This window comes from Typha angustifolia, chromosome 8 (genome assembly GCF_048772165.1).
Source record: "Typha angustifolia cultivar Huaian chromosome 8, ASM4877216v1, whole genome shotgun sequence".
In the NCBI taxonomy this organism is placed as follows: domain Eukaryota; kingdom Viridiplantae; phylum Streptophyta; class Magnoliopsida; order Poales; family Typhaceae; genus Typha; species Typha angustifolia.
This window is the reverse complement of record NC_133246.1, coordinates 14,704,975-14,730,893: the sequence shown is the minus strand read 5'-3', so window position 1 is coordinate 14,730,893 and position 25,919 is coordinate 14,704,975. Positions and strand designations below refer to the sequence as shown.

At 37.9% G+C, this 25,919-nt stretch overlaps 3 protein-coding genes and 1 long non-coding RNA gene across 6 annotated transcripts; 2 read left to right on the top strand and 2 right to left on the bottom strand.

Moving 5' to 3' along the window:
* The first annotated feature begins 4,320 nt into the window (after nucleotides 1-4,320).
* On the top strand, nucleotides 4,321-7,940 carry LOC140765591 (G-type lectin S-receptor-like serine/threonine-protein kinase SD2-5). The gene is made up of 2 exons (XM_073104751.1): nucleotides 4,321-4,748; nucleotides 4,897-7,940. Exon 2 carries the CDS (start codon nucleotides 5,040-5,042, stop codon nucleotides 7,506-7,508), a length of 2,469 nt encoding a protein of 822 aa, XP_072960852.1. The 5' UTR covers nucleotides 4,321-4,748; nucleotides 4,897-5,039; the 3' UTR covers nucleotides 7,509-7,940.
* Nucleotides 7,941-10,342: 2,402 nt separating this feature from the next.
* LOC140764701 (protein WVD2-like 5) lies at nucleotides 10,343-15,248 on the top strand. Of its 3 annotated transcripts, none has more exons than XM_073103408.1 (10): nucleotides 10,343-10,525; nucleotides 10,619-10,723; nucleotides 10,949-11,221; nucleotides 11,472-11,741; nucleotides 11,883-11,944; nucleotides 12,170-12,247; nucleotides 12,352-12,433; nucleotides 12,520-12,591; nucleotides 12,682-12,792; nucleotides 14,622-15,248. In XM_073103408.1, exons 3-10 carry the CDS (start codon nucleotides 11,033-11,035, stop codon nucleotides 14,997-14,999), a joined length of 1,242 nt encoding a protein of 413 aa, XP_072959509.1. In that variant the 5' UTR covers nucleotides 10,343-10,525; nucleotides 10,619-10,723; nucleotides 10,949-11,032; the 3' UTR covers nucleotides 15,000-15,248. The 3 variants fall into 3 exon arrangements, with proteins under 3 accessions (XP_072959509.1, XP_072959507.1, XP_072959508.1); XM_073103406.1 differs by having other exon boundaries at nucleotides 10,344-10,525; nucleotides 11,472-11,780; XM_073103407.1 differs by lacking the exon at nucleotides 10,619-10,723 and having other exon boundaries at nucleotides 10,344-10,525; nucleotides 11,472-11,780.
* A 192-nt stretch (nucleotides 15,249-15,440) lies between these two features.
* Nucleotides 15,441-16,954, bottom strand: LOC140764702 (uncharacterized). Its single transcript, XM_073103409.1, has 3 exons — nucleotides 16,176-16,954; nucleotides 15,913-16,085; nucleotides 15,441-15,821 (listed from the first exon to the last, which is right to left on the bottom strand). Exons 1-3 carry the CDS (start codon nucleotides 16,698-16,700, stop codon nucleotides 15,677-15,679), a joined length of 843 nt encoding a protein of 280 aa, XP_072959510.1. The 5' UTR covers nucleotides 16,701-16,954; the 3' UTR covers nucleotides 15,441-15,676.
* A 2,541-nt stretch (nucleotides 16,955-19,495) lies between these two features.
* Nucleotides 19,496-25,919, bottom strand: LOC140764283 (uncharacterized). Its single transcript, XR_012105003.1, has 3 exons — nucleotides 25,562-25,919; nucleotides 20,153-20,311; nucleotides 19,496-19,841 (listed from the first exon to the last, which is right to left on the bottom strand). It is a non-coding gene; the product is annotated as an uncharacterized lncRNA (long non-coding RNA).

The window sequence follows — 25,919 nt, the reverse complement described above, 5'->3', positions numbered from 1 at the left end:
TCTCTCTCTCTCTCTCTCTCTCTCTCTGTGTGTTTAAAGATTAATCGATACTTTTTGGGCCAAATTCTTAGCCCACATCAAAGCCCAAAACCAAGCCCCAAGGAAACAATATATTTCGAAAATGTTATATTTTACACCCTTCTTTGTATTTAATATCATCTACCCCCCCACCCCGTATTTTATTTTAGAGCTCCTCTCGTGCCAAGCTGGATACAATTAATATTAAAAGCAGATCTTTCTCTGGTAGTTACGATTTTTGGAGTCCACGAAGTACAGACGTAGGATTACATACATCAACAAGATTCTTTTTTTGTGTGGAAATTTAGACTATAAACAATTATAAAAAAAATTAACGTGCGTGCAATTTGGGCAGCCAATTTAGAACGATTAGGTATTTATCAAAACTTTATTTGCAATAATATTACTTTTTAATATTCTTTTAACCAGAAAAAAAAAAAAGTACATGTGGAGGGGCATGAACGTCAACTCCACTAGGATCATTCTAAGATACAATATCTCTTCTTTTCTTAATTTTTCTCCTTTATTTTCCCCTCCTTTTTGACAATCGTGTGCACTTATTTTTACAAGAGGGTTTGTTTACATTCCACTATACCAGCTCCAATCCCTAACAAGCAAGCGGGAAAATATTCCTTCTCCTATGCACACCAGCGTTCTTTAATTAATAGTTTGTATGTATAAGAACTTTATCTTCTTTCCGGACGATATAATTTAAGTGACCTAACCTTATACTCCTCTAGTAATTAATTTGGGATTGCTCAAAACGTCTGCCAAGAAGAAGACCACGTTAATTGTTTGGAATAATATAACATCAACTCTTGCCACCTCGCATCAATGATTACTTCTTCTTGGAATCTCTCAAGGCAAACTCTGGCCTTCCATTGGAGAAGATACTAAGATATTAGCAGTAGCCACTGCGTCCTTTTAATAGATGTTTAAAATCGTCTCTACCTTCTCATTGTATTAGGCTCTACGGCCACGAAATAAATAAATAAATAAATTAGGGTGAATTATAAATCACTCCACATGCCATCTCAGAGAACCTTCTTATAATTGGTAAGAGTAGCTGTTGTGTTTCTCTATGCTTGCCTTCACCTCTCCCTCTCTAGAATTTTTAAGGTTTATAATATTATGTTATGTACAAGAGAATCTCAACCAAAAAAATATAAATAAATAAATAAAATGTGTGAGCAATTCTGACATTCTGACGTCAAGAAATAATTTTATATAAGTCTAAATTATAGGGATTAAAATGATATAAATAAAAGTTTAGAGGGTGGTTTGATTTCAAGCATAACCGTACAGCAATAATTTATAATTCATATACACTGGAACTTATGTTCTCTATAAATATGTCAAATATTCGTTCAATTAATTTATTATTTTTTTATATAAATTTATTCATGATGATCACTACATTTTAAATATTTACAATTTCAAGCATAAATTTTTATATAAACTTATTTAAAATAATGATTACGTTTGAAAAATAATAAAATATAAAATAACGGACTATATTGTTCAGAGATGCAGTGCAAACAAGATAACAGAGTCCTACCTTTCATACATATATATATATATATATATATATATATATAAAGTATTTTATTATAATAATTTTTATTTATAAGTTTAAATTGATAGGGTAAGACCGTGAGACCAAAAAAGTCTTTCATAATTGATTGGATATTTAATTAATTAAATTGGGCATTTTTCGTGGGACGCTTCATTAATACGGTCCACGTGCTACGCGAGTGTCCGTAGCGTGGCCTGACGTTACCCATTTGGAGGAGTTTGGCGTCACAAGAGTAAATAACTTTGATGTTTTAGTATTCGTCATAAAAAAGCTACATATAAATTATTATTACTATTATTATATGAATAACAATTAAAATAGCGCACTCGGTCTGAATTCTAGAAGTACCTATAGTTAATTTAATATTTATGCACGATTCAAACTTCTTAAATGTTTCATCCCAACCTCAAAGCCTTGTTCATATATTGTTATTATTATTATTATTATTTTACATTAATACTAGACTTACTCTCCTTGGGATGTGTTTGGTAAATAAGAAGTAGAAAAAACGAAAGTATTCAAAGTGTCCATTGAAGTAACTTATAATATTTAGTAAAATGTAATAATTATAATAATTATATAGTATATAAAAAGATGAAAAGTGTCTTAGTTAATTATCGTAGAGTTGGTAGATAACTTCTTTACCAATGAAGTCATTCGGTCGATTTTAACTTCAAATAATTATCGTAAAAAAAATTATTTAGTGATTCAGTGACTTAGCACAGTTCATTTAATAACTTGACGGTGAGATTAGAGAAATAGCTCAGAGCACAGTTTGAAACTTAAGCTAGATAAATTATTATATTAGCTAAAATTCGGTGAAGTCTAAGTATATCTATATAAAGAGAATCGATCTAAAATAAAAATAAGCAAACAGTATCATTTTCTCTTTTTTTTAAGTAAAATGTGAGATGAAAGAAAATTCTATTTTTCATATTTTTGGCCACATACATTCTCTTCGGTGTTAAATTACTCAATTTTGCATATTATAACTTTATTATCTGTAATATATTTTAGACATATAATATATTATTATAAAATTTTAAAAAAATAATATAATAATATTAATCGAATCTCAAATAAGGAAGTTATAAGTAAAAATATAAAAAAAAACAAGTTTGTAACGTCATAATTGTGTGTTTAGTTATCCAGTTTAGTCGTACGAAGATATAAAACATATTTATAAATTAAAATTACATAGTCATCCTCCACAACCAACTGTTCTTGAAATCGCAAAAGAAAAAAAAACCTTTTAACTCTTCCGGATTCTACTTTTTATTTTTTTTTCAGTTTTTTCTAATAAAATGCTCAATTGTTTATTATTTTTTAAAACATAAAATGTTAAATAGTTTAGAGTTTTATAAATCTAAAAGACTGCTAAAATTATCAGTGTTTTAATATTAAATTTGAAGTCTATGAGACTAGTTTGATAAAAAAGAAAAAGAAAAAAAGAACCTCTCCAAAGTGGTGACAGCTGCTAGCATCTCCTCTCTTCTGCTTCCTGAAAGCTGGAGAATGGAGATAGATGAGAACAAGTGGGAGAGCAGTAGAGATTCGAGGCAATGCATTTGGTCTCAGGTCAGGACGACAGTTGTCTCGCAAGACTGGACTGGAAATGAGAGGTCTACAACTACAACTGGCTCTGACGCTTTTACTACGTCGTACGTCGTCCCCACCTACCCCTCTCTCTTCTCTCTCTCTCTCTCTCACCATTGATGCAAACGTCTCATATCCGGAGGACGGACAGTATTTGACCCGGAAACTTTTACTGTTTTACAGTATCATAAGAGATAATTACACCACTTTTACGTAACAACCTTTTGTAGAGACAATAAAATAAAGTAAATTTTCGTTGTACCGTAATATTGGATAACTTTAAACTATTTTAAATAATTTGTATAAGAGTTAAATAATCTTCCTTTTTTTATAAGAGCGTTATAATTTTAGTGAAAATTATATTACTTTAAAAGTTTCCGGTGATAACAATGTAAAAATCTCTATTATATGTGAGTTTAATTTGATATTCTAGGTTTCTTGCATGTAGTAAATATTGATTCTTTTTTATTTATATTTGTAGTTTGTGGGGTCGAATTGGTAGTTGTTTAATCTACACGTACACACAGAGTAGGCATCTTCTTGTAAGGAGCAATTAAAGTCTAGTTGATTAATTACTACATAGAAGACTACGGAGTATGGAGGGCTAAGCTGATATAACTACCCACTTAGGCATCCACCTACAAAATTAATCATCTCAGTAACGAGGGAGGGGGTGGTGAATTAAAAAGAATTAAGAATTCTAATCGTCTCTCTCGGATGGCCCAGATAGGGTTGCTTGTCGGTCTCTGAGTCGGTTGATGCTTCGAATGCCAATACCTACTGACTTCTGAGGGGTCTTTGCGTGGTGAATAAGGAGAAGAAAGGGAGACGAAGCAGGTAGTCTTTTTTTTCTTCGCCCGCTTGCTATAGTTTTGATATTTGCAAATTGCACCTTTCTCTTTTCTTGTATAATTAAGTAAGAAAAAAAAATGTTTGATTATTTCAGAGAAAAAGAAAAGAAAAGGAACGTTCAAATAATTAATTATAAATTTTCTTTCAACCCAATGCAAGGTGTCATAGGCAAAACTTTCCTCGTGGAATTGGATAGAGTAGAAAGGTGGGCGGGAGGTGGGGGGGGGGGGGGGGGGGGGGGGGAGGGAGAAAAGGCCATTTGACTCTACTCTCTTGCGTCAAAATCTGCAGTCTGGATCTCAAGGGAAGTCCCAGCACGACAGGCAGCCTACAGTAAGGGGATGGTGATTAATGTACGCACATGCAATTTCCGCAGCTCCCCGGCTCATCCTCTGCCACCACTCTCTCTCCCATCTCCCCACCCAGCTCAGCCGTCGTCGAATTAATCGAACTACTCCCAGCCTCAAATCAAGAAAAGGAGTTTAAATAAAAATTTATCCGGACCCACTTGCCTCGTATCTCGTAGCTTCTATCCCTCGTTCTTCCAATCTAGTCACCCAACCTCAACTTCTCTCTCTCTCTCTCTCCCCCTTGTGGCGAATCCTCATTTATTCTCACCTAATTCCAGAAAGTCGAGTCCTGGAATTTAACTGGGTTGAGCTGCTTGGTGCTGCGGATTCCTGGAGTAGTCGCAGTAACGCTGGAAGTGAGCCCGTCCCCTTCTTCTTCAGTTTCTTCTTCTTCTTGCTTATTTTTACCTCGAGATCCCGGATCTCGTATGAACAGAGCTCGGTTCTTGAGGATATTAGTAGATATTAAAACTCTATACAACTTTTTGGTGTTTGTGGTTGCAGGTAGATTTGTTGGCGGCGGGTTATGTAATATGTTACCTTGGCGGCGCCTTCGGAAGCTACGATTTTGAGGATAGATTTGTTCGTGTAGCTTACTGCGAGCTTCTCCTTTGGTTTGTGATCTCATTATACTCGGTGGATTGGATATGGGAATCGGATTTTTTATCGTCTTGTACTCTGCCATCGCCCTCCTAGCCAAGTTGTGCGGCGGTAGCATTCAGAGGTCGGAGATATCCCCAGGATTCCAAGGTTCGCAAATGGATTGGATCGACAATGGCGGCGTCTTTCTGCTATCAAACAGCTCCAATTTCGGATTTGGCTTCATATCTTATAACTCGACGGACTCCACCTCCTTCCTTCTCGCCGTGAAGCACCTCGGCAGCTCCACCGTCGTGTGGAGCGCCAACCAAGGCTGGCCGGTGACGCACTCTGATATGTTTGCCTTTGGCAAGGACGGGAACGCCGACCTGAAATCCAACGGGAACCTGATCTGGTCTACCAACACTTCCGGCCAAGGGGCCGCTGCTATGAAGCTCGAGGACTCCGGCAATCTTGTGATCCTCGGAACCGATCCGTCCTCGCCGCCTCTCTGGCAGAGCTTTAGCTTTCCGACTGATACCCTTCTCACCGGCCAGAGTTTTGTCGATGGGATGGTTCTTGTGAGTAAGCCCAACAGTAACCAGAATTTGACCTTTCGTCTCCAGATTGAATCGGGCGATATGATGCTGTATGCCGACTTCCGATCGCCACAGCCTTACTGGTCTCTGCAGGAGGATAAGAGGAAAATAGTTGACCAGATTGGAGGTGACATGCATTCTGCGACGCTTGCTTCCAACTCTTGGAACTTCTACGATCGAAAAGGGTCTGTCCTTTGGCAACTCGTTGTCGCAGCAGGCCAGAGCAATGCTAATGGTACATGGGCTGCTGTTCTAGGCGAGGATGGAGTTATTTCCTTCTACAGCCTCCCAAATGGAGGATCGAGCAGTCCTTCCACCACCAAGATACCGGCGGATTCATGCGATACGCCGGAGCCGTGCAGTCCTTACTTCATCTGTTCCAGCGGACCGCGGTGCCAGTGTCCTACAGTCCTTAGTTCATATGCAAACTGTAATCCCCACGTTGGATCTCCTTGTGACTCAAACGCCGAAGTGCAATTAGTCCAATTTGATGATGGGGTTGGATATTTTGCTACCAATTTCATCGCACCTAGCGCCAAAACGAATCTAACCGGATGCAAGGCCGCATGCATAGGTAACTGCTCGTGCCTTGCCTTGTTCTACGATAGAAGCTCTGGCAGTTGTTTTTTGTTTGATCAGATAGGAAGCTTGCAACAGTTGGCCAGCGGCAGTGCCACCTACTCATCTTACATCAAGGTTGCAAGCGATGGCGGACGAGGCTTAGGTCCTGGGCAAGATGGGAATAGTGGCAGCGGTGGCAACCACTCTATAATCATTATAATCATCTGTCTCGTAACAGCAGCTGTAATAGCAGCTCTCATTTATATTGCAATTCGACTTCATCGTAGGAAGAGGTTACCAGAGCCATCTCAAGCGGGGTCATCAGAAGAAGACAATTTTTTGGAGAGTATATCTGGGATGCCAATTCGTTTCAGTTACAGGGAACTTCAAGTTGCTACAGATAACTTCACCGTTAAGCTTGGTCAAGGGGGATTTGGATCAGTCTATCTGGGAAAGCTTCCAGACGGAAATCGAATTGCTGTGAAGAAATTGGAGGGCATAGGCCAAGGAAAGAAAGAATTCCGTGCTGAAGTGACTATAATAGGCAGCATCCACCACATCCATTTGGTCAAGCTTCGAGGTTTCTGTGCGGAGGGAACACACAGGCTTCTTGCATATGAGTATATGGCAAAAGGATCGCTTGATAAATGGATCTTTCGAAAGGATGATGATAGCTTTCAGCTGGATTGGGATAAGAGGTTTAATATTGCTTTGGGAACGGCAAAAGGGCTAGCTTATCTCCATGAGGACTGCGATTCGAAGATCATTCACTGTGACATTAAGCCTGAAAATGTTCTCCTTGATGACCATTTTCTGGCAAGAGTTTCAGATTTTGGGCTCGCGAAACTGATGACTAGAGAACAGAGTCATGTGTTTACAACACTTCGAGGCACAAGGGGGTACCTTGCTCCAGAATGGATCATGAATTATGCGATTTCAGAAAAGAGTGACGTGTACAGCTATGGTATGGTCTTGCTTGAGATACTTGGGGGGAGGAAGAATTTTGATCCCGCAGAGAGCTCTGAGAAGGCCCACTTTCCTTCGTACGCATTCAAGAAGATGGAGGAGGGAAAGCTGAAAGAAGTATTTGATGCTAGCCTTATGTATAACGACAAAGATGAGAGATTTGAGGCTGCGATAAAAGTTGCTTTGTGGTGCATTCAGGAGGACTTATCCTTAAGGCCATCTATGTCGAAAGTTGTTCAGATGCTTGAAGGCCTGTCAGATGTGCCCCAACCCCCAACTTCCTCACAGATGGGATTCAGATTGTATGCTAATGTCTTCAAGTCTATCAGTGAAGAGGGCACCTCTTCAGGACAGTCGGACTGCAACAGCGAGGCATTTCTTTCAGCTGTACGCCTCTCTGGCCCAAGGTGATTATAGTCTACTTAGTGAGTTACTTGGACAAGGGGGGATTCTCTTTAGTGTTCTATCAGTTCTGTCATTTGTTCATACCATGTACAGATATCCAAGAAGTAGAAAGACATGGTAGTCCAATTTAAGAGTAGTAGATTTCTTAACAGAGATATTTTGTTGTTGCCCATTTGATTAAATTTTGAGCCTTTTTTTTTTAAAAAAAATTGAGTTGATTTTGCAGAAGTCGTTGGGTTTCTTCTCTGCAACCTTTTGTCTGTCTGGCCATTGTCCAGCATCATATTTTCAATATGTTATCGTAACTATTACTTCAGCTAGATTTAGGCTTAGCTATCTAGACTTGATAATGTGTTAATCTAATTGTAGATTTAGCTTTAATGGTCACATATATGGTATTTAATGCCAATGTTCGTTTAAATTTTTAGCCAACTTTGGCTCTTAAAAATGTATGATCATGTCTTAATAAGTTTAATTCCAATGTTCGTTTAGATTCTCTGTTCACAGATGCTGTGCTCTTCAGTTGTTTATTGTACATAGATCTCTTTATTTACTATTTATATTGGGAGCGAGGGGTTTGATTGTTGTATAGGAAGGTATATAACTACAGGAGTTCTAAACAGAAGGCTAAGTGCATTCTATCTAGTTGTTCTTTTTTTATTTTATTTTTTATTAAGGAGCTTTATAATCAAGTTGAAGTTGACAAGGATTTTAGAAGCATCAGCATTGAGGATATTTATCTTTTATATGCTAGATTCTGTGTGTTACTGGAGCATATAATTTAGTTCATAAAGCAGTACTTATTAATAAAAACTCGCATTCCGGAGTCATTCTGAGATTGTTCACATACTATTTAGGAAAGAATTAGAAATTGAGCTTGATCATTATATCCCCTGCGTCCTGCAGGATCTTCACTCCTATACAAGTCCAAGTACTGAGTTTCTTCCTATTTTCCTCTTCCTCCTTTTTATACCTTTTAGATACTCCATCTTAATTTTGGAGAGACAAATGAGGACTAGAGTGACAGAACTTTATTGTATGGTGTAGGAAAAAAGAAGAATGTTTTGAAGTTTGCCAGTACTGATGTCTAATTGTTTATCTCTACTAATTCTGCTACAAAAAAAACGAAGTACATTAGGCCAAAATTGACTATCAGCAATAGCTAACTGTATTTTAGAACAATGAGATGTGATTTGTTTGGAGGCTTTCCTGCCTGTTATTATTTTTAACAGGGTTTTCTTAAATAACCCTGTGGTTTAGCTTATTAGGCTTTGAAAGCTGCGTAATTAATGATCTCATTTTGTTTTTCATTATTTTGTTTCGAATCTTGCACTTAAGAGGCAATAGTTCACCTTTGGTCAGAGGAGAAATCATCTAACACTTGCATTGCATCATTAGATTTCTTATGTAATTACTAACCTTACAGGAAATGATCCTCCACACCCAGAAAACTCTTAGCCGTTTTCTTATAGTTTACCGTTACCTGTGAGTTATGCTTGGTTTTCTCGTTTGCTTTTCTCTTTCCTTTCGAGTTGCTTAACAGATCGAGTGATAGGCTGTGGATGCAGCGACTTCGTCAACAATCTTCTTGTCAATTGGTTCTTGGCTTCGTGCCATGGCCATCATCTATGCCTAGAGCTTGAGCTTGATATGAAACTATTTCGCCATCAAAGATTTTCTATTAGGCTATTTTTTTTTTAATTTTTTTTTTCTGCTCTCCTAGACCCTTTCATTGTTAGCAATGTTTTGCGAGATGTTTCTTAGATCGTTCTCTTTGAGCTTAATACGTACGTGTGCTTCAATTTGGTTGGACAGGTTTGGATGCTTGAGAGCTGGGCTTTGTAGAAGGGCTTCAATCCCTATCTCCTCTGTATTTTGTGTGTAGAGTTAATAAAATACTAGCCTACGTAAAAACTTCCAAGGAAAAATAATCAAGCCGTTTCCTGGTCAAATACTAATTTTTAAAATCTCTGGTGAATTCTATTTGTCATTCAAAGTAACCGTTAGTCTGATATCTAAAACGAATCTCTGGGCTATCATTTGAAATTCCTAAATTGTGCATAAGCCGCTCACTGGGATGATCACGAATAGCTCTTTATGCCTTTTTAGCCTTTATGCCATGCATGCATGATGCATCTCATGCTCTAACTCTTCAATTCTCTTAGGAGGTCTTAGGCTGATATGCTGAGAGCAACACTAAGGTCATTTAAATAATTACAAGTTTGATACATAGAAAAAAAATATATTGATGGGATAGAAGGACGATCATCAACAATACAATAAAGAAATATATTAAAGAACTCGCCGGCTCTACATAGAACCAAGAAAAAGCTACAGCGAGAATCACCGAGGCAAACACGGATTATTAAGATCGAGAGCCCACCAGCTACTCTAATAATAAAATAAAATAATATATATATATATATGTATCATAGCATTACCCATAAAAAATCCTACCATCCTATTACATTTTCATCCTTATTGGAAGAAAGAAATGAAAGAAATATTACATATTTTTTTTACGTCCTGATTTATAAATAAAAAAATTCCACTGATGTTGGTCTGCCATGAGAGAATAATATACCCGCTGTAATGACCACTAAAACACTAACAACATGTACTTTTGCATCACATCGTTGGTGCATATGATCAAGTTTTAGATATTTTAAATGATGATTATAAAATTAAATTATTTAGGAGTGTAATTTAGTAGTTGGTCATATAACTCACAAGTTCACGGTAGAGACGTTAATCTAGCCAAACTGCAATTAGACATGAGCTCATAATTGCAAATCCGGTAAAATTAAATAAGAAGAGCGAACCAACCCCTCTTCCCTTTTTGGTCGGTAGCTTCATTCTCTTCCCCCCTCTTCCTCTCTCTCTCCCTCTCTCCCTCTCTCCCCCCCTCTTCCTCTCTCTCTCTCTCTCTCTCACCCCCATACGTCCTTCTCCCTTGCCATCCCCAGTACGGTATTAGTGTTCGAGATCTGCTCCCATGGCTTCCTGAAATCTAGCTCTTTGAGGTAAGATCTCACGAAATCCGAAGCTTGTGTAGGAAATCGCATTTCTTTCTTCTTTAACAAAATCCAGTGCTTGCGATGGAGTAAACCTTGTAGATCCGTAGGCGTTTGATTTGTTGGGGGCCGTCCTTCGCTTCGATTCCTCCCTTCCTCCCATTAGAATCTGCGAGTGAGATCTTTGTGCAGTAGATCTCAATCAAGGTACATTGGCTCTGAACTCCTCAGATCCGAGCCGATCCGATCTTGCTTTGTTTGGCCAATATAATTCAACTCGTGATTACAGTCTTTTGGGATCTTGTTCTTCGTTCAACTTATTTCTATGTCTCTCGCCGGTTATTAGAATTGGATGGAGAAATTGGAACTTACTTCTTTATATGTATGAGGATTTTATGGTACAATTTTGAAACATGCTGTCATTTTTTGTAGTTCTTGTCAAGAACGGAAAGAAAGAAGTCATTTTTCAGCTGGGAAGTAGAAGTGTTCCTGCAAGTTATTGAGTCAAGAGAGTAGATGGATGCTGGCAGTGTTACAGCGAGCACAGTAAGCGCTATGAATCTTGAGAACGGGGTCCATGAGCAATCTCCATCATCCGGGGTTGAGACAATTATAGCCCCACATGAAGTTGAAGCCATTAACTCCTCAGATGCCAGAGAAGAAACTATCTCACATGTGGAAAGCAGGAGACCGCGAGCTCCTAAGGTGACATACATTTTGTTTTTCAATATATGAACTAGTCAATTTGAATTGTGATATTACTACATTACCTGTCCAACAATAGTGTTTCCAAGTTTCAATTATCCTTGGACCTTTATAAACAATTTACTTTAATTATCATGATATTTTTATACAAAATTTGAACAGTGGTCCTCAATAATTTCTTAGGTCTTAAAATTATGCCGTGTAATCTGAATATGCTAAACCTATGCCTCTTGGTATGTACTTTATCCAGGAAAGCCAAACCAATCACTCTAAGCCCATTAAAGGTCAAGCAAAGTGCCGGACTATTTCATCTGGGGGTGAAAATCCATCAAAGCCAAAAACTTGCATTGCAACTTCAGTAAAAAAGAATTACAATGGAAGTCAAATAGAAAAAGGTTCTTCTGTTTCAAATGGTTCGCTTACATCAGCTTCTCGCCCTAAGCAGCCTCTTGCAAGGGTGACCAATTTGGATCCAGACAACGCGAGACGCACTAGTGATGGTATGGATGCTGTTGGGGATGTAAGTCCAACTTCTAGCACTTCCCCTCTTGAGTCCCAGGTGAAATTATCTGCATAATAGTTGTTACTTTGAATGGAATCATTTCCAACCTCAATTTGATCAGATTTCACATAGTCATCCTTTTGTATCTAATTTGGACAGCTAGCTGGAAAGGATGGAGATGGTGCATCTGCCACCGATACATCATTTCCTCAGGACTCAAAGTATGTTGTCCACCGCATATGCATGCTCAATTCCGTTTTTATACACTTGAATAATTATTTCTCTTTCACCATACCCTTCTTTCTGTACCACTACTTTAAACTGTATGAGAGCTACTGCAAGTTTGTTTAGTAGTAATTGGTAGTGTATTTATCTCTGGATTGTTGGCTAGTTGATATCAAATATTTTAAGGTCTTATGTTGTTATACTCTTATATCTAAATGTAGGGAGGAGGGGAAAAATCTGAAGCCCATAAAGCAGCATGCATCCATCAAAGTTGAAGAAGATCCGCATTGTACATCATTGTATCCTTTTGTGACTAGAAGCCCCTAGTCAAGCAATTAGATTGTTCTCCTTGCATTGGTCTCTTTCTCTTCATTGAGTAATTTGTCCTTAAGTGGTTCTAAAGTTCAAAACCTCAAAAATTGGGGACAATCCCGTCTTATGGCTTTACCTTTAAGTGTGATGAAAGGGCTGAGAAAAGAAAAGAGGTAAGTACCTTTTGTTTCCATTTGGTTGCTCTTAAAATTGAAAAGAGTGTAAATGTGAAGTACCAAATATGTTCTTGTTTATTTAGTTCTACTCGAAGCTTGAAGAGAAGATTCACGCGAAAGAACTGGAAAAAAGTACATTGCAGGCAAAAACTAAGGTTGTTGCAGGCTTGCAGTTTATTATCTCAAATATTCTCTCTAATTGATCACTTTTAGAACTCCATTGACGTTTCTTCATCATCATATAGGAGAGTCAAGAAGCTGAATTAAAGTTGCTTAGAAAGAAGTTGGCTTTCAAGGCAACACCCATGCCTAGTTTCTATCAGGAGCCTTCACCTCCCAAAGTTGAATTAAAGAAGGTACATACGTAATCGTGGTTACTGGTTCATAATATATTACATCTCTACTGCAATTGTTTGTGTTACATTATGACTCCTATGATGATCAACTGAAAGAAAGTCTTCCTAAATATGAAGTGATTCTGCGACCCTCAACATCTGCATAATATCATTGTTTTACTTAATGTTACCTAAAACGTCTAATTTCACATGTCATCCTATTCTTGTCCCCTCTGATTTTATACAGAGAAGTTATGCATGATCTAGGGTGTAATGAACAATATTTGCCCCTTCACTTATTAAGGTATTATGCTATACTATTAATCACCGAGTTTGGCATAAATGCCTTTACTAGCTCTATTTCCAGCTTCCCTACTTACCTGTCTTTGGGTACTGGAAAGAAGGTAACCATCTTTAGATGTGTTCTCTTTGACATATATTTTAATTATCAAGAAAAATAAAAAATATATATAAATATTGTCAAATGTTTTCCTTAGGATGACTTAATTGAACTAGTAAAAGAACTATGGAACAGAGAACTAGGAGCTTAAAATATTTATGCACCCAAAGATGAAGAAGAAAACCTCCATAAAAGAGGCCAATATTAGAGAAAGAAGGGGAGATCCAATTAGAAACCAGCCTTTTACAATCCTTAAGAGGAAACCAGCTGCTAGAACACTGGGTTTTGCATGATATATAGGATTCTGAATTAAATTTAGTTCTCTTGCTTTCGGTTAGAAATTCAAACATGGACTCTACCTAGGAGCCATTTCATTTCAATGCCACCCAATGAATAAAGTTCATGAGGTGTGAAATTAATTGGTGAAAGATGTTCTTTATTTAACCAAACGTTATGCCCTTCATTAATAATATATCAGCAGTTCTGTGAAACTATTGCCTACCATTTGAAAGTACTTCCTCTTTCTTATATAATCTAGCTCAAAATAAGGTTGTCAGCTTGTCAATAGATCTCACGAAAGAAAACTGAATAATCTTTGTTCAAAGCTTTCTATTTAAACGGCAATATTCTTTTTTTCTGGTGACAAGCATGGACATACTAAAGGTGATGATGAGACATTGGGCTTGATGCACTGAATAGAGATTGAATAGAGAAGAAGGATCTATATAGCGGACCTCAAATTGTTTGGACTAAAGGCTTCATCTAATTGAAAGTCTTGCATAATTCACTTTTGATAATGACAATTAAAGACAACATGTGTTAAATGATTAGTAAACCCTTACATATAATATACCTTTGAAATCTTTAGAAATGAATATTCTGAGCATATTGGAAAATCACTAAAATTTTCAAAGCAAGGTTGATGTTGACACTTCACAGGGCATTTTCGTAGCTCGTAGTACTAACTTATGATATTGGGATTTGTTTACCTAACCTTCATAAAAAATATCTATTTGGATATCTGCCCAAATACTTATGGTAATCTTGAGCAACAATTTGAGATGCGAGAATTTTTTCAGGAAAGCAAGTGATATAGTATTGTACTCATCTTTTTTGACTCATTGAAATGTACAAAGGATCAGTCCACTCAAGGAGATGTAGTAGCTGTATGGATGTACAACTGATGTCTACTATTCTGCATCTGCTGAGATGTAATTAAACTAGCAAACCTTCATCTTGATTGTCAGATTGATACAGCTGTAACATGCATTCAACTGATTAAAGGTCTTTCTGTGAAAGGGCTACAGGATTTACGTCATCCGATTGCATCTTAAAAAACTAATCCATGATGACTTGGGATAGCAACCACATGTCTATCTGTATATTAAATAATTCCATTTGATACCTCTGTTTAAAGCTGATAAATTAATTCTTAAATGTGGCCTGACAGATTCCTCCAACAAGGGCAAAGTCACCAAAGCTTGGTCGTCAGAAAAGCTCATCATCAACAGATGTCGAAGGAACTAATAATCATACACATCGTCCAGCCCGCCTGAGTCTCGATGAAAAAGTTCCCCAAAATGGCCTAAAAAAAGACTCCATTGTTCACTCAAAGAAGCATCAGAGGAATTCTCTTCCCAAATTGCCATCAGAGAAGACAGATCCCGTTGATACCGCAGACAGTACACCTCCTGGGGAGCAGGTAGAAGATAACAAGTTAAGCATGGATTCTGTTCAAGAACCAATGCACTATGAAGCTGGTAATGATGAACCTGAAGTTGAAGAAGAGAATCTCATGGACCAAGGACCTGCTAACCAGGTTGCTTGATACATGATATCCCAAACTGCCCTGGTAACGGAAGAGTGTTATTACGAGTTGGTATGTTTGTCCTTCTCTGTTTCTATAGTGAACCTGTTCCCAGTATCTTATATTGAACTTTGAACGTCTTCTGGCGTGAAGAGTTGGATTTACACCTAGGTTCCTCGCTCTACATTTTTGTTCATAGTCAGAGAAACAAAGGCTCTACATTTCCTTTGTCAGTTGATAGATAACAACTCCCAACATTCTGTTTCCTAATTTTTGAGTTATCCTTCCGATCATTATGGAGCCTGAGACTTGGAACTTCCTCATCAAGATTTCGATCGTTTACCATGTTCTCTTAGAGACAGATGGTTTGGAATGCATATTCACTTCTCTCCTATGATCTTAAAAGGTTTTTCTACCAGTAATTTCTCGCAGATTATCGGCATGGGGGGAGGTAATATAAAATAAAAGAAATATCTAAGGCACTCCTTGATAATAATATATTACACCCGGTAAGGACACAAGAAGATTAGCGCAACAAGACCACCCAGTTATTCAACATTTACAGCCAGGTATCCTAAAACCTACGCAAAATTTTACAGTCAGATACTGGTTTCAGGATACCGCTGGACTAGCTTGCCGCATCGGCCTTAATTTTACAGGGAGGGGAGAAATTTCTCTTCAGCTTTTAGAAAGAGAGTTCACGAAGCAGCTGCGATTGGAGAAGGAGTTGCTCCCTGGATCAATGGGGATTGCAATTGGAATTGCGTCTTCTCTTCAACTCCCACACTTTCTTCATCGTCCTCAACATCCCACAGGAAACGGGCATAAGAAGCCATAACGTAGCTGCAATCATATAATAACGCCAGATGATTATAATTCTTTCTATTAAAAGAGTACGGAAATATTTATACGTACGTACGTATAGAACCCCTACCAGTCGTCAGGAGCAGCTTGGACGGCTCGGTCGTAGTAGCTCTCGGCTCGATCCGCATCCTTGCTCGTCTGCCAAACGAGATCAGCATACAGAGCGAGGATCGATCCATCTCCTGGATTAGCCAGGATTGCTCTCTCACAGTACTCCAGTGCTCTCAACTTATCCCCTAGAACCTAAAATAATCGCCAAGATACATATATATTATGTACATAGCTCAATGTTATTCATTGATTACTAAGTAGAAGATATCGAATTTTTGTTACCTCTTTCAAGAAGTTTGCATAATTTCCAAGGATAAGGGAGTTGCCAGGATCCGCTTCGATCATCCGCCGATAATAGGCATCGGCGGCGCCGTTGTTCGGGTCGGAGAATCCGACACAACCCGCATCTTCATCTCCATCTCCATATCCATCTCCCCCGCCTCCTCCGACGCATTCCTCCGTCGCGACGCCGTTGGGGTTGCCTCCCTCGAGTCCCGAGCTCGAGAGTAGGCGACTTAGCGTCGGTTTGCCTTCGATCTCCTCCTCCTCCTCCTCCCCTTCTTCCTCCAACGTGATGGTGACAGGGAGAGGGTTCCTCTTCGGAAGAACCGGCGAGATGTCCGATAGATCGCTCTCAGAGAGCGCTCTGGTCAACACGCTCCTCCGCCCCGACGGGGAATTCGTCGACGTCGAGGAGAAGGAGATGGGAGAGGACAGGTGGGTCTTCGCGACCACCAGCTCTACCTCAAGCGGGGGAAGGACCCACGAGTTACCAAGCAGCGGAGACGAGGCGCTTCGGAGAAGCATCTCGTAAGACCAACGTAATCAAAGGAAAGCAGATCCTAATTAGATCAAGTAGTAGTAATAGTAGTAGAAATAGAACAATTCCAAGAAGAAGTAGTAGTAGTAGTAGTAGAAGAAGAAGAAAGAGGAGGATTTGTTATAATCTTATACATATCCATCAACTATGCTTGTTATCTTAGAGAAATATCAACTCTAGATCGAGCTGGGGTGGGGGGTTCTTGTGATTTGGTAGCGGGGTTTGTAATCGCCCCCAATTCCAACCACGTTAAATATATAGCAGCGAGGGGGATGGGTCATGGGGGTTCATCGCAGCCGCTCCTCTCGGCCAATTGGGGATCCGTCCCGATGAGACGAATTAGATTTCTCTCCGGCACGTGAACCACGTGATACCACGTGGCGATATTTTCACCGAGACGATTTTTTTCAATATCTTTTTATGGTTCTTTAGGTTTACCTGGTCGCCAGCTAGCAAGTCACTGGACGGACCATATTAACCGGGTCCCACCCTGAGAACGAGAGCTATTCGGCATTGCTCACCTCCCATATTTCCCTTTGATTTTTTATATTTATTTTATATTTCACACCCCGTCTTTTATTTTATTTCTTAACTTTACTTTCTTATAGCTTGTTGGAAAAAAGAACAACTTACTATAGACTATATAATAAACACATAAAGCGAGGTGCAAAATGTGAAACCCAACTGTCCTATTTTTTCCTCTTTACCAGTAGTACATCGGTGGCCCAATAAGATCTCACCTCCTTTTGGCAGTATTATCTTGGAAAATTCTTTAATTTATGGTCACCAGCTGAAGAAGACGACTAGAATACATGGATCAATAATTTGTACTTGTTTGAGATTTTTAGTGGATTACTACAACGACATGGAAAAAAATCTCATCAAAGAACTGCCACTCCGTTAATTGTATACATCACATAGATTTCTTATCTACCACGGCTCGCTCTCGTAATAATCATAACAAATTACTCCCTGCTAGATGACGAACTAATAATATATTTACAGTTTTGACTGAAGATGATCGACTCACAGAGTCGAAGTAAAAAAAGGAAGATACGTAGATGTTAGATCCCTTGGCTACAAAATCCCGTAACCCTATCCTGTGAAGCTTTCTCCTTTGGAGACCAGAAGGATGATGGCCACCACTCGAAACGATAAGCCCTCTCGCTGTTAGCAGTGTCCGAGTTTGCTTATGCTACCTCGAATAACAACAGTGCTCTTACAATATTAGACAACAACATGTTAAACAATGAAGAAATTTATCATTGAAAAAAAGGGGTCCCTTTAATATAGATATTTTTACTTTTAATATTAAAAAAAAATTTTAATTTTAATCAAATAATAATTTGACAAAATAGTCATTTTGTTTTTATAGTTAAATTTACTCGTCTACATAGTAATTATCGATTGGGAAAAACTAATGTTAGAGTATATTTTTAGATATTAAAAATAAAATATTAGAAGAGGACATTGTCAATGATTGAATCTTTGCCACTAAAGTATGAGTTTAATCTCACTCTTCTGAGTGGCGTGAACTCTAGACACTCTATCTCACTGGGTGAAGGACACTATCAGCGGATTACTAAGTTTCGTAGCTCTACTTGGATAATACTCTTTTCTTACTTTTGGAAGACGCTAGTCTCATGTAGTTAGTTATATGCACATCTTGTTCACCACTGAATACATTCTGTCTACGTACTTGTCCTTCAAAAAGAAGAAAAAAGAATAAAAGAACTTGGTGGCTGAGGAAAGACCTACTAGCTCTTGGCAGGAAATACGTGCAACCTTTTCGATGCTCTTTATATAGAAAGCGATGGGTTTGTCTTGACTGAGAAAACTAGTAGGATTACAATCTCTAATCTGTGAGCTGTAACTCAGTATCACATTATACCGTTTTATAAGAAAGCTTAATTAGAACATACTTTTGGCTTATTGGACTAACGAGTAGCAATTATGAGCATACGGTTAGTCTGCCGTGAGAAAGCTTCATGGAAGCTAAAACTAGCAATTAAAGTGCATATTAGTCTATTGTTATTAATCGAGAAGTTGCTAAAAGGAAAGGCTGGATAAATGCAAAGAAAGGGGATGGTGGATGAAGGAGTAGGAGAAGGAAAGAGAGGTGGGAAGTCGAGAAACAGGGTGCATGCACGGCCCATCTACGAGCAAGAGCGAAGTACGACCGTCGGAACCGAGCAGTGAAAAGGAGAGGGGTTTGGAGGTGGGATCAAATGGAATGCCAACCTTGGGAAGGTCCGTGGAATCCGGCAGAACAAAACAAGAAACTGGAACAGTAGAAGAAGACACTCTTGACTGTGAGTGGCCTTTTGTTTTCTTTGAGTCCTCTGGGTTCACCTGGTCGAACTATTGGTTGTCTGCCAATTGCCATAGCCCTCCATAGCTCTTTGCAAAAGCATTAGCTTTCCCTTTTTCAACTTGGAGTATTTGGATTTGGGTTTGCAATGTCCTCCGCCGTTCAATTTTTGCTCAGCAACTATGCAACTTGCAACTGATGGGTTTGTGACTGAGGTCGACCATTGCAAACATGAAAAGTTGGATTGATGCCAACTTTGAGACCTTGTCTGTATATAGATATATACTTTCCAATTTAGTGGGTGATTGCATGGCCTAATAGAAACAAGAGTTTAGTGGAGTAATATCAATCGCTCCTCTGTAATAGTTCCAATCATCTTAGATGGATTCTTTTTTCCATTACTTGTTTTTTTTTTTAGTTAGTTTTTATTGAATAGTACGAACATCAGGAACGAACTTGAAATAGTGACAAACGCCACCCTAATATTATGGAATCACACTAAAAGATAAGGCAAATGTTGTCAACATTAGCAATCATTGTCTTCGATTGATGGCTAACAGCCAAACAAAATATACATAGATTAATTACACAACTATTAATTTAGTTTCTATCCTGCACCAAAAAATAAGAAAAACCAGAGAGAGAGAAGACAGCATTCTTCTTCTTGTAGGTTCTCAAATATTTGCAAAAGGATAGCAGCTAACTCAAATGTACCTATAGAAGTCACTATTTGGTGGAATTCCAACCTTCTATTATCCAACTTTATGGACTAAATGCAATTCTATGATTGCATGCCTCACGATTTGATGTAGCATTTCTGTAACAACGAAGAGAATGAGGGTAAATAGGTAAGTCAACAGAAAAAAGTAGATAAGTGCACAGGTTGTACAGAACATCATTTCACTGTTACAAAAACAAAAAGATCAGGTAAGTGCTCAAAATGGATAGCAATTCTGGTATACGAGCATAGTAGCATGAAAAACAACCTCGAAAAACCAACCAGAGGACGTGGAACACCTCAAGCATACGACAAACATTTTTTTTATCCAACATGAATAAATGTGTTCTACAATCAGGATTTTCTGTTACTCATACACAAGTCCTTTCATTTCAGGACTACATACATACCTATACTTTTGGATCACTTTCTAAATCGGGGCCCCTTCTTGTTTCTGGAATTATCTCTCCCATCCCAAGCACTTCCCCAAAAGAACAATGACATCCAGAAAAGAACAGCCAAGAAAATCTGTACTCTATCCTGGATCTTCGAGAGCCTCGTTTGCAGACCTGTTCAAGATGAATCTTGTGCACATCAAGAGACGAACGCTTTACTATCATGCATCATTGATCTAAACGAAAAGTATAATTAATAAGATCCAGACTTAAGACTATCTGCATATCCAATTAAATTTGCTACAACAGTGCAAAAAATGACACCACACACTTTCATGTATTATAATTTTATTGTATATTTCCTATGTTAAGATAACGTGGGCAGCATCTTACATATCCATTATGGTAACTAAACCCATCTTATGATGAAATATTGAACTAGAAAAAATCATCAGCTCCAAGAATTAAAGTGAAAGTTGTGGAGATCCCAATAGAATGAAGAAATACCAGACATCCTAACAGAATGGAGAAAGAATCAAATTTAAACCACCAAATAATAATTTTCTCCTCCCCAGATATCATCAAAAGCTTCAGCTTCCAACTTAATTCTAATTATACTAATTGGGACCTAACAGCCTTGTCCCATTATAAATAATGGCACACAATTAATGTAATAATAAAGCATTAAAAACAGTCCACACCATTAAATCCATTATCTAATTGTGGAAACTGTCGAATCAGCACTATTATGGTCTAACAATATTTCTAGGTCGCTAGATCATTGATATATTACCTATTCTATTTTACTTTGCACCTCCTAACCATTGTACATGTCATCCGCAAGTCTCTGTTGTGGATAAAATATTCAACTTGTTGTCATTAAATTCTAAAGGACCTGACCATGTTCATTAACAAGCAGCACAACCTCTTGCATTCTAATTTTGAAGAGGCACACTTACGCAAATTTGCAAACAACAGTCTTTGAGTGGATGCATAGAGGTACCAAATGCTAACACATATGACACATCCAAGATCCAAGAGGCTATTAAATAAAACATATGTCTTCCATCAAATTGCCCTGCATATCTGATACTGGGATCCAGCATGCGAACCAAGAAAATTCATGTAAGACTACTTTCTTCTAAGTTTCTCATGTATCTGAATGAGAACTTCTGTCAGCTGATGAGTTACAAATTCAAGCAGGCATTCCTTCAGGATTTAGTTAACTCAAATCCAAAAGAAATACATAATAGCATCTTTGGCATCAGTTGTTTCTTTAATTATCATAAAAGAAGACTTGGCTTAAGAAAGGATGATCGTTAACCAGTTAAGGAATGCCATAGGTATTATTGGACAAAGCCCCAAAGTTGACGTTCCTGGTGTTCATCGATACAGTACAGATCCCATGAAAAGATCAAAAGCAATATAATGGGTTCATGGGCTTATTCAAACTGTATCAACTTGATCTGATCCACACAAATGGAACAAGCACACACCAGTATGAAATACATTCAATGCTTCAACCCTTCACACCAAGTAATTCAAGAAACAGAAGCCCAATCAAGAGAAAAAGACAAGCACCCAGCTTAAATTTCCAGACAGTCGACAGAGGCCTTCTTTAGATTTGAATAATTAACAGTGTATATATTTTTATCGAAATAGGCATCATGATTGTACCACCTTTAAGTAACATTCAGCCGTTGAAGAAAATAAGAGGAAAACAACTGAATACATGCATCAGACATTCATTATATGGAGATCACATACAAACAATAATTTTCTCATAATATGATGGCGATCAATTAATCATTCTATGTACTAATCAAGAAGCTTACTTATTGTCTGAGTAGGATACTATCAAAATGTAGCTGAATGGAAAATACGGCACCTTTGTTATTATTTTTATAATAAACATGATAATCTTTATTTAGGTGAAGTCTTTGTAGAAATTATGATTAGACATTAAGGTCTTGCTTGGTTTGAGGTTAAGCTTCGAATTTAGTTAGTTTATCTCATTTCTTAATCTTAATTTTTTTTAAGAGTGAACTTTAGATATAATAAAGATAAAAAAAATGTTTGGTTAATGAACCGGATTAGGGTTCCTAACCAGTTCAGGGGGTTTCCTGAAAGCAAATAAGGCCTAAAAAACAGAAGAAGTTGTATGTGAGAAAAAATAGCCATGGACCACTTATTTATAGTTTTGGGCACAGTAAAAGAGGATTTCCAATAAAGAATAATTATCAGCACTTTTGGGCTCTTATAAAAGAGGATCTTCTAAGGTTGCTTTCTGATTTTTATCAAGTCTGTCTGAATTTACAGAGGCTGAACTATGATGTTATCTGTTTGGTTTTTTAAAAAAAACATGGTGCTGACCGAGTTGAAGATTTAGACCTATAGTTTGTTGGACTGCAGTTACAACTTACAAAATAATTAGAAAAAGGCTGACAAATAGGCTAAATGTGATAATTGATAAGTTGATTGGTGGTTATCAAAGTGCATTTCCCAAAAATATATTTATTTTGGATAGCATAGTCAATGGCCATGAGATAATTTATAAAACGAAGAGGAAGAAATAAAGCGGGTTGACGATTAAGTTTGACTTTGAGAAAGCTTATGACAAAATTAGATGAGACTTCTTAGAAGATGTTATAAGGTGGAGAGGATTTGATGAAAAGTGGATTAAATGGATCCTTCAAACAGTCACCACAGGATCTTCTACAGTAGTGCTAAATGGTAAAATTAGTGGCTATTCCAAATGTAGAAAAGGCTTAAGGAAGGGACCTATTATCCCCTTATCTATTTCTGCTAATTGCAGATGGGATAAATAAGATGTTGGCAAAAGTCAAGGAGTTAAGTTGGAACAGTGGTTTATTAAAGGATCTGACTCCTAATAAGCTCATAAATCTCCTGTATGCAAATGACACTTTGATGTTCATCATAGCAGAGATCAGAGATGTTAGAATTCTTAAATTCCTTCTATATTGTTTTGAAGCAACTTTTGGGCTCAAATAAAATTTGGTAAGATCCCTCTAGTCTACATGGGTAAAAATCCTGATGATGGAAATTATTTTGATAAGCTTTGAATTGGAAAAATTGCTTATTAAATTCCTAAAAAATTTTGGGATTTGCTCTTCATGACAGTACGTTGTAAGAAGCAAGATTAGTTGCCAGTTATAGAGAAGGTGGAAAAGAGATTAGCTGGTTAGAAGGGAAGTTGCATGTGTGGGTAAGATGATACACTGAGCAATTTCCTATAGAAGGGCACTGATGAAGAGAAGAAAGAAAACTTATTAATTAACTAACAAAATGTTTGTTAGAAGAAAGAATTTTGGGGTGTGAGAATTATAAATATTGAAGAGATAAGTACTGACTTGCTAGCTAAATGGTGGTGGTGGTTTTTAAATTCTAAGAATCAGATGTGCACCGATGCGTTGCTTTTGAGGTATTATGAGAGGGTTAAGGTTGAGGCATTCAATTTGAATAGCTCCACTAGGTTGTCTCGTTTATTAGGAGGGATTACTTCAAACTGGACATGTGTTTAAGACTAGTCCAAGCTGGATTGTGAAAGTCAAAAATTGGAAAATAATTTGGATTGAGAATTGTAATCTGGAAGTGAGGTTCCTTGAATTGTTTAATATCACTTAGGATGAGGAAATTAAGGTGGTTTGGAATGGAGACCAGTGGGAGTTACATTACAAATGAGGACTGGATAACTAGCTTTTGACAGAGAAACAGTAAATGTTAATTATGTGAAGAATGACACACTTATAAACACAAAAGAGATGAGCCCACCTGGAGATTTAGTAAGGATGGTGTGTATTATGTTAAGTCACTTTACAAATTCCTTAAAAATGCTGGTTTGCTCTCAAAAATCTTGCCTGGGCTTTCGGAGATTAAAATTCCTTTAAAAGTCAAGGCAGTCCAGTGGCTACCTTGTAACAATAAGATTCTAACTAGAGATAATATAGTTAGAAGGGTGTGGACTGAAAACTCTTGTGTTTTATATGGGAAGAAGGAGACTGATATACTTATTCCTAAAATGCTCCTATGATAAACATGTTTTTCAATGGATGGGTTCAGTTTTCTGAATGCAGATCTCTTCCTAAATATGTGATGGATCCCTTCAAATGGAAGGAGAGAAACTATTAAGAGGGTTGGTAAATCTTGGTGGAACATTTGGATGGCTTTGGTGCTGTGGTAGGAGAAGAGGCCAGGTTAGAAAGCAATATCAGGGCAGTGGTGAGAAAGATCCTGTTGTTCTAGATGATGAATGAATTCTCAGAGTTTTTGTTTGGTGATTTACATTTGTATATTTTTTAATAGCTGTGTTCTGGGATGTCAGTGAGACTAGTTAGTAGTAGTTATATGTTCGCCCAAGTTGGCCTGGGTGGTTGTGATGTCTGGAGTTTGATCTATGTTCTTTCGTGTTTTTTAGGTTAGTTTTTTGGAAGCAGGTTTGCTGTATTGGCCTGTCTAGAAATTAGGGTGTTACTATGTTGCTCTTTTCTGGTCTCTTGCCTTGAATAGAGCCAGTATTTTTATGTTTAAATGAAAGAGGGCCAAGGGCCTTTTATTTGTTAAAAAGAAATAGCACAAATCATGATGATTTACACAAGTTTGGAAAAGGCGAGAAAATACTTGATTACATCATGAGCTTTGACAACACTAGGATCACAAATTGATTCTCTGGTAAAGAGTGAGAGAGAGAGAGAGAGAGAGAGAGAGAGAGAGAGAGAGAGAGAGAGAGAGAGAGAGAGAGAGAGAGTAAAGGTCAGGGGTCATCAAATGGGAGAGAAAGCAAAAGAAAGAATTGATTCTTCAGAAGGTTAGGTGTAGCATAAACAACAAGATAACTGCATGAGAACTGTAGACCAAATCGCTATCTCATATAACAGAAACTATAGGAATCAAAACTACTGGAAGTCTGGAGCAGCTCAATCACGAAAAGGCTAACCCATTTTCCTGAGGTGAAATTTAAAATTTTGGGAGTTGATTTATTCCATCCAGAATTACCACTATATCGAAGGCTAAAGCACACCTCTTCGTACTCATATCCTATCCTAACCCCGCAGAAGAGCTTTGCATTGTCTGTATACTTGTACAGCAAAGATGTAAATCTCTTCCAAACAAATCATTAATCCAGTAACGATTTTCTAAACCCCATCTTCTCTACATTACTACCAACTCGCTACTCGATTGAAAGAAGACCCTAATCTCAACTCTCCTAGAGACAATCTAGATGATAAATATCACATCCCACCACTATCAATAGAAACTCAATATAACTAATTTTCCTACTAAATCCTAGGCTTAATTATCCACATACCAACAATTGATATGAAATATCGAATGGAACAAAGAGACAGTAAGTGTGAAATTAAGATATAGAAAGGGGGGAAAGGATAAAGAAAACGGAATACGAACCGTCAGGATCGTTCCCGAGAGGAGGAGGAGGAGGAGGAGGGCCGGAACTGGAGGCTCGGCAACGCCATGAGCGAGCCTTTGACAGCGATAACCGAGAGCGTCGAAGAGAAGCCCTGCGAGGGGCTAAGAGATAACGAGATCTTGGAGGAAGAGGAGGGAGATAGCAGCAGCGAAGAGGCGGCGAGGAGAGGAGGGAGGAATAAAGGAAAGCCATGTAGTAGGAGTAGAAGAGCGGGTAGGACACGCGTAACCTTGGCACGGAAGCAGGCAAACTCTTCTCATTAACCAAGTAACCTCAACCGAGAGGCTTCTTCCAGTTTCCGTCTTCCACATACGTGTTCGACTGTAAGCGAAAGAC

Coding starts and splice junctions, on each gene's coding strand:
- LOC140765591 (XM_073104751.1), top strand. CDS start 5,040: ATGGGAATCGGATTTTTTATCGTCTTGTACTCTGCCATCGCCCTCCTA.
- LOC140764702 (XM_073103409.1), bottom strand. CDS start 16,700: ATGCTTCTCCGAAGCGCCTCGTCTCCGCTGCTTGGTAACTCGTGGGTC. Junction 16,086..16,175: donor ATGCAAACTTCTTGAAAGAG/GTAACAAAAATT, acceptor CGATTATTTTAG/GTTCTAGGGGATAAGTTGAG. Junction 15,822..15,912: donor CAAGCTGCTCCTGACGACTG/GTAGGGGTTCTA, acceptor ATATGATTGCAG/CTACGTTATGGCTTCTTATG.
- LOC140764701 (XM_073103407.1), top strand. CDS start 11,033: ATGGATGCTGGCAGTGTTACAGCGAGCACAGTAAGCGCTATGAATCTT. Junction 12,434..12,519: donor GGGCTGAGAAAAGAAAAGAG/GTAAGTACCTTT, acceptor TTGTTTATTTAG/TTCTACTCGAAGCTTGAAGA. Junction 12,793..14,621: donor CCAAAGTTGAATTAAAGAAG/GTACATACGTAA, acceptor GTGGCCTGACAG/ATTCCTCCAACAAGGGCAAA.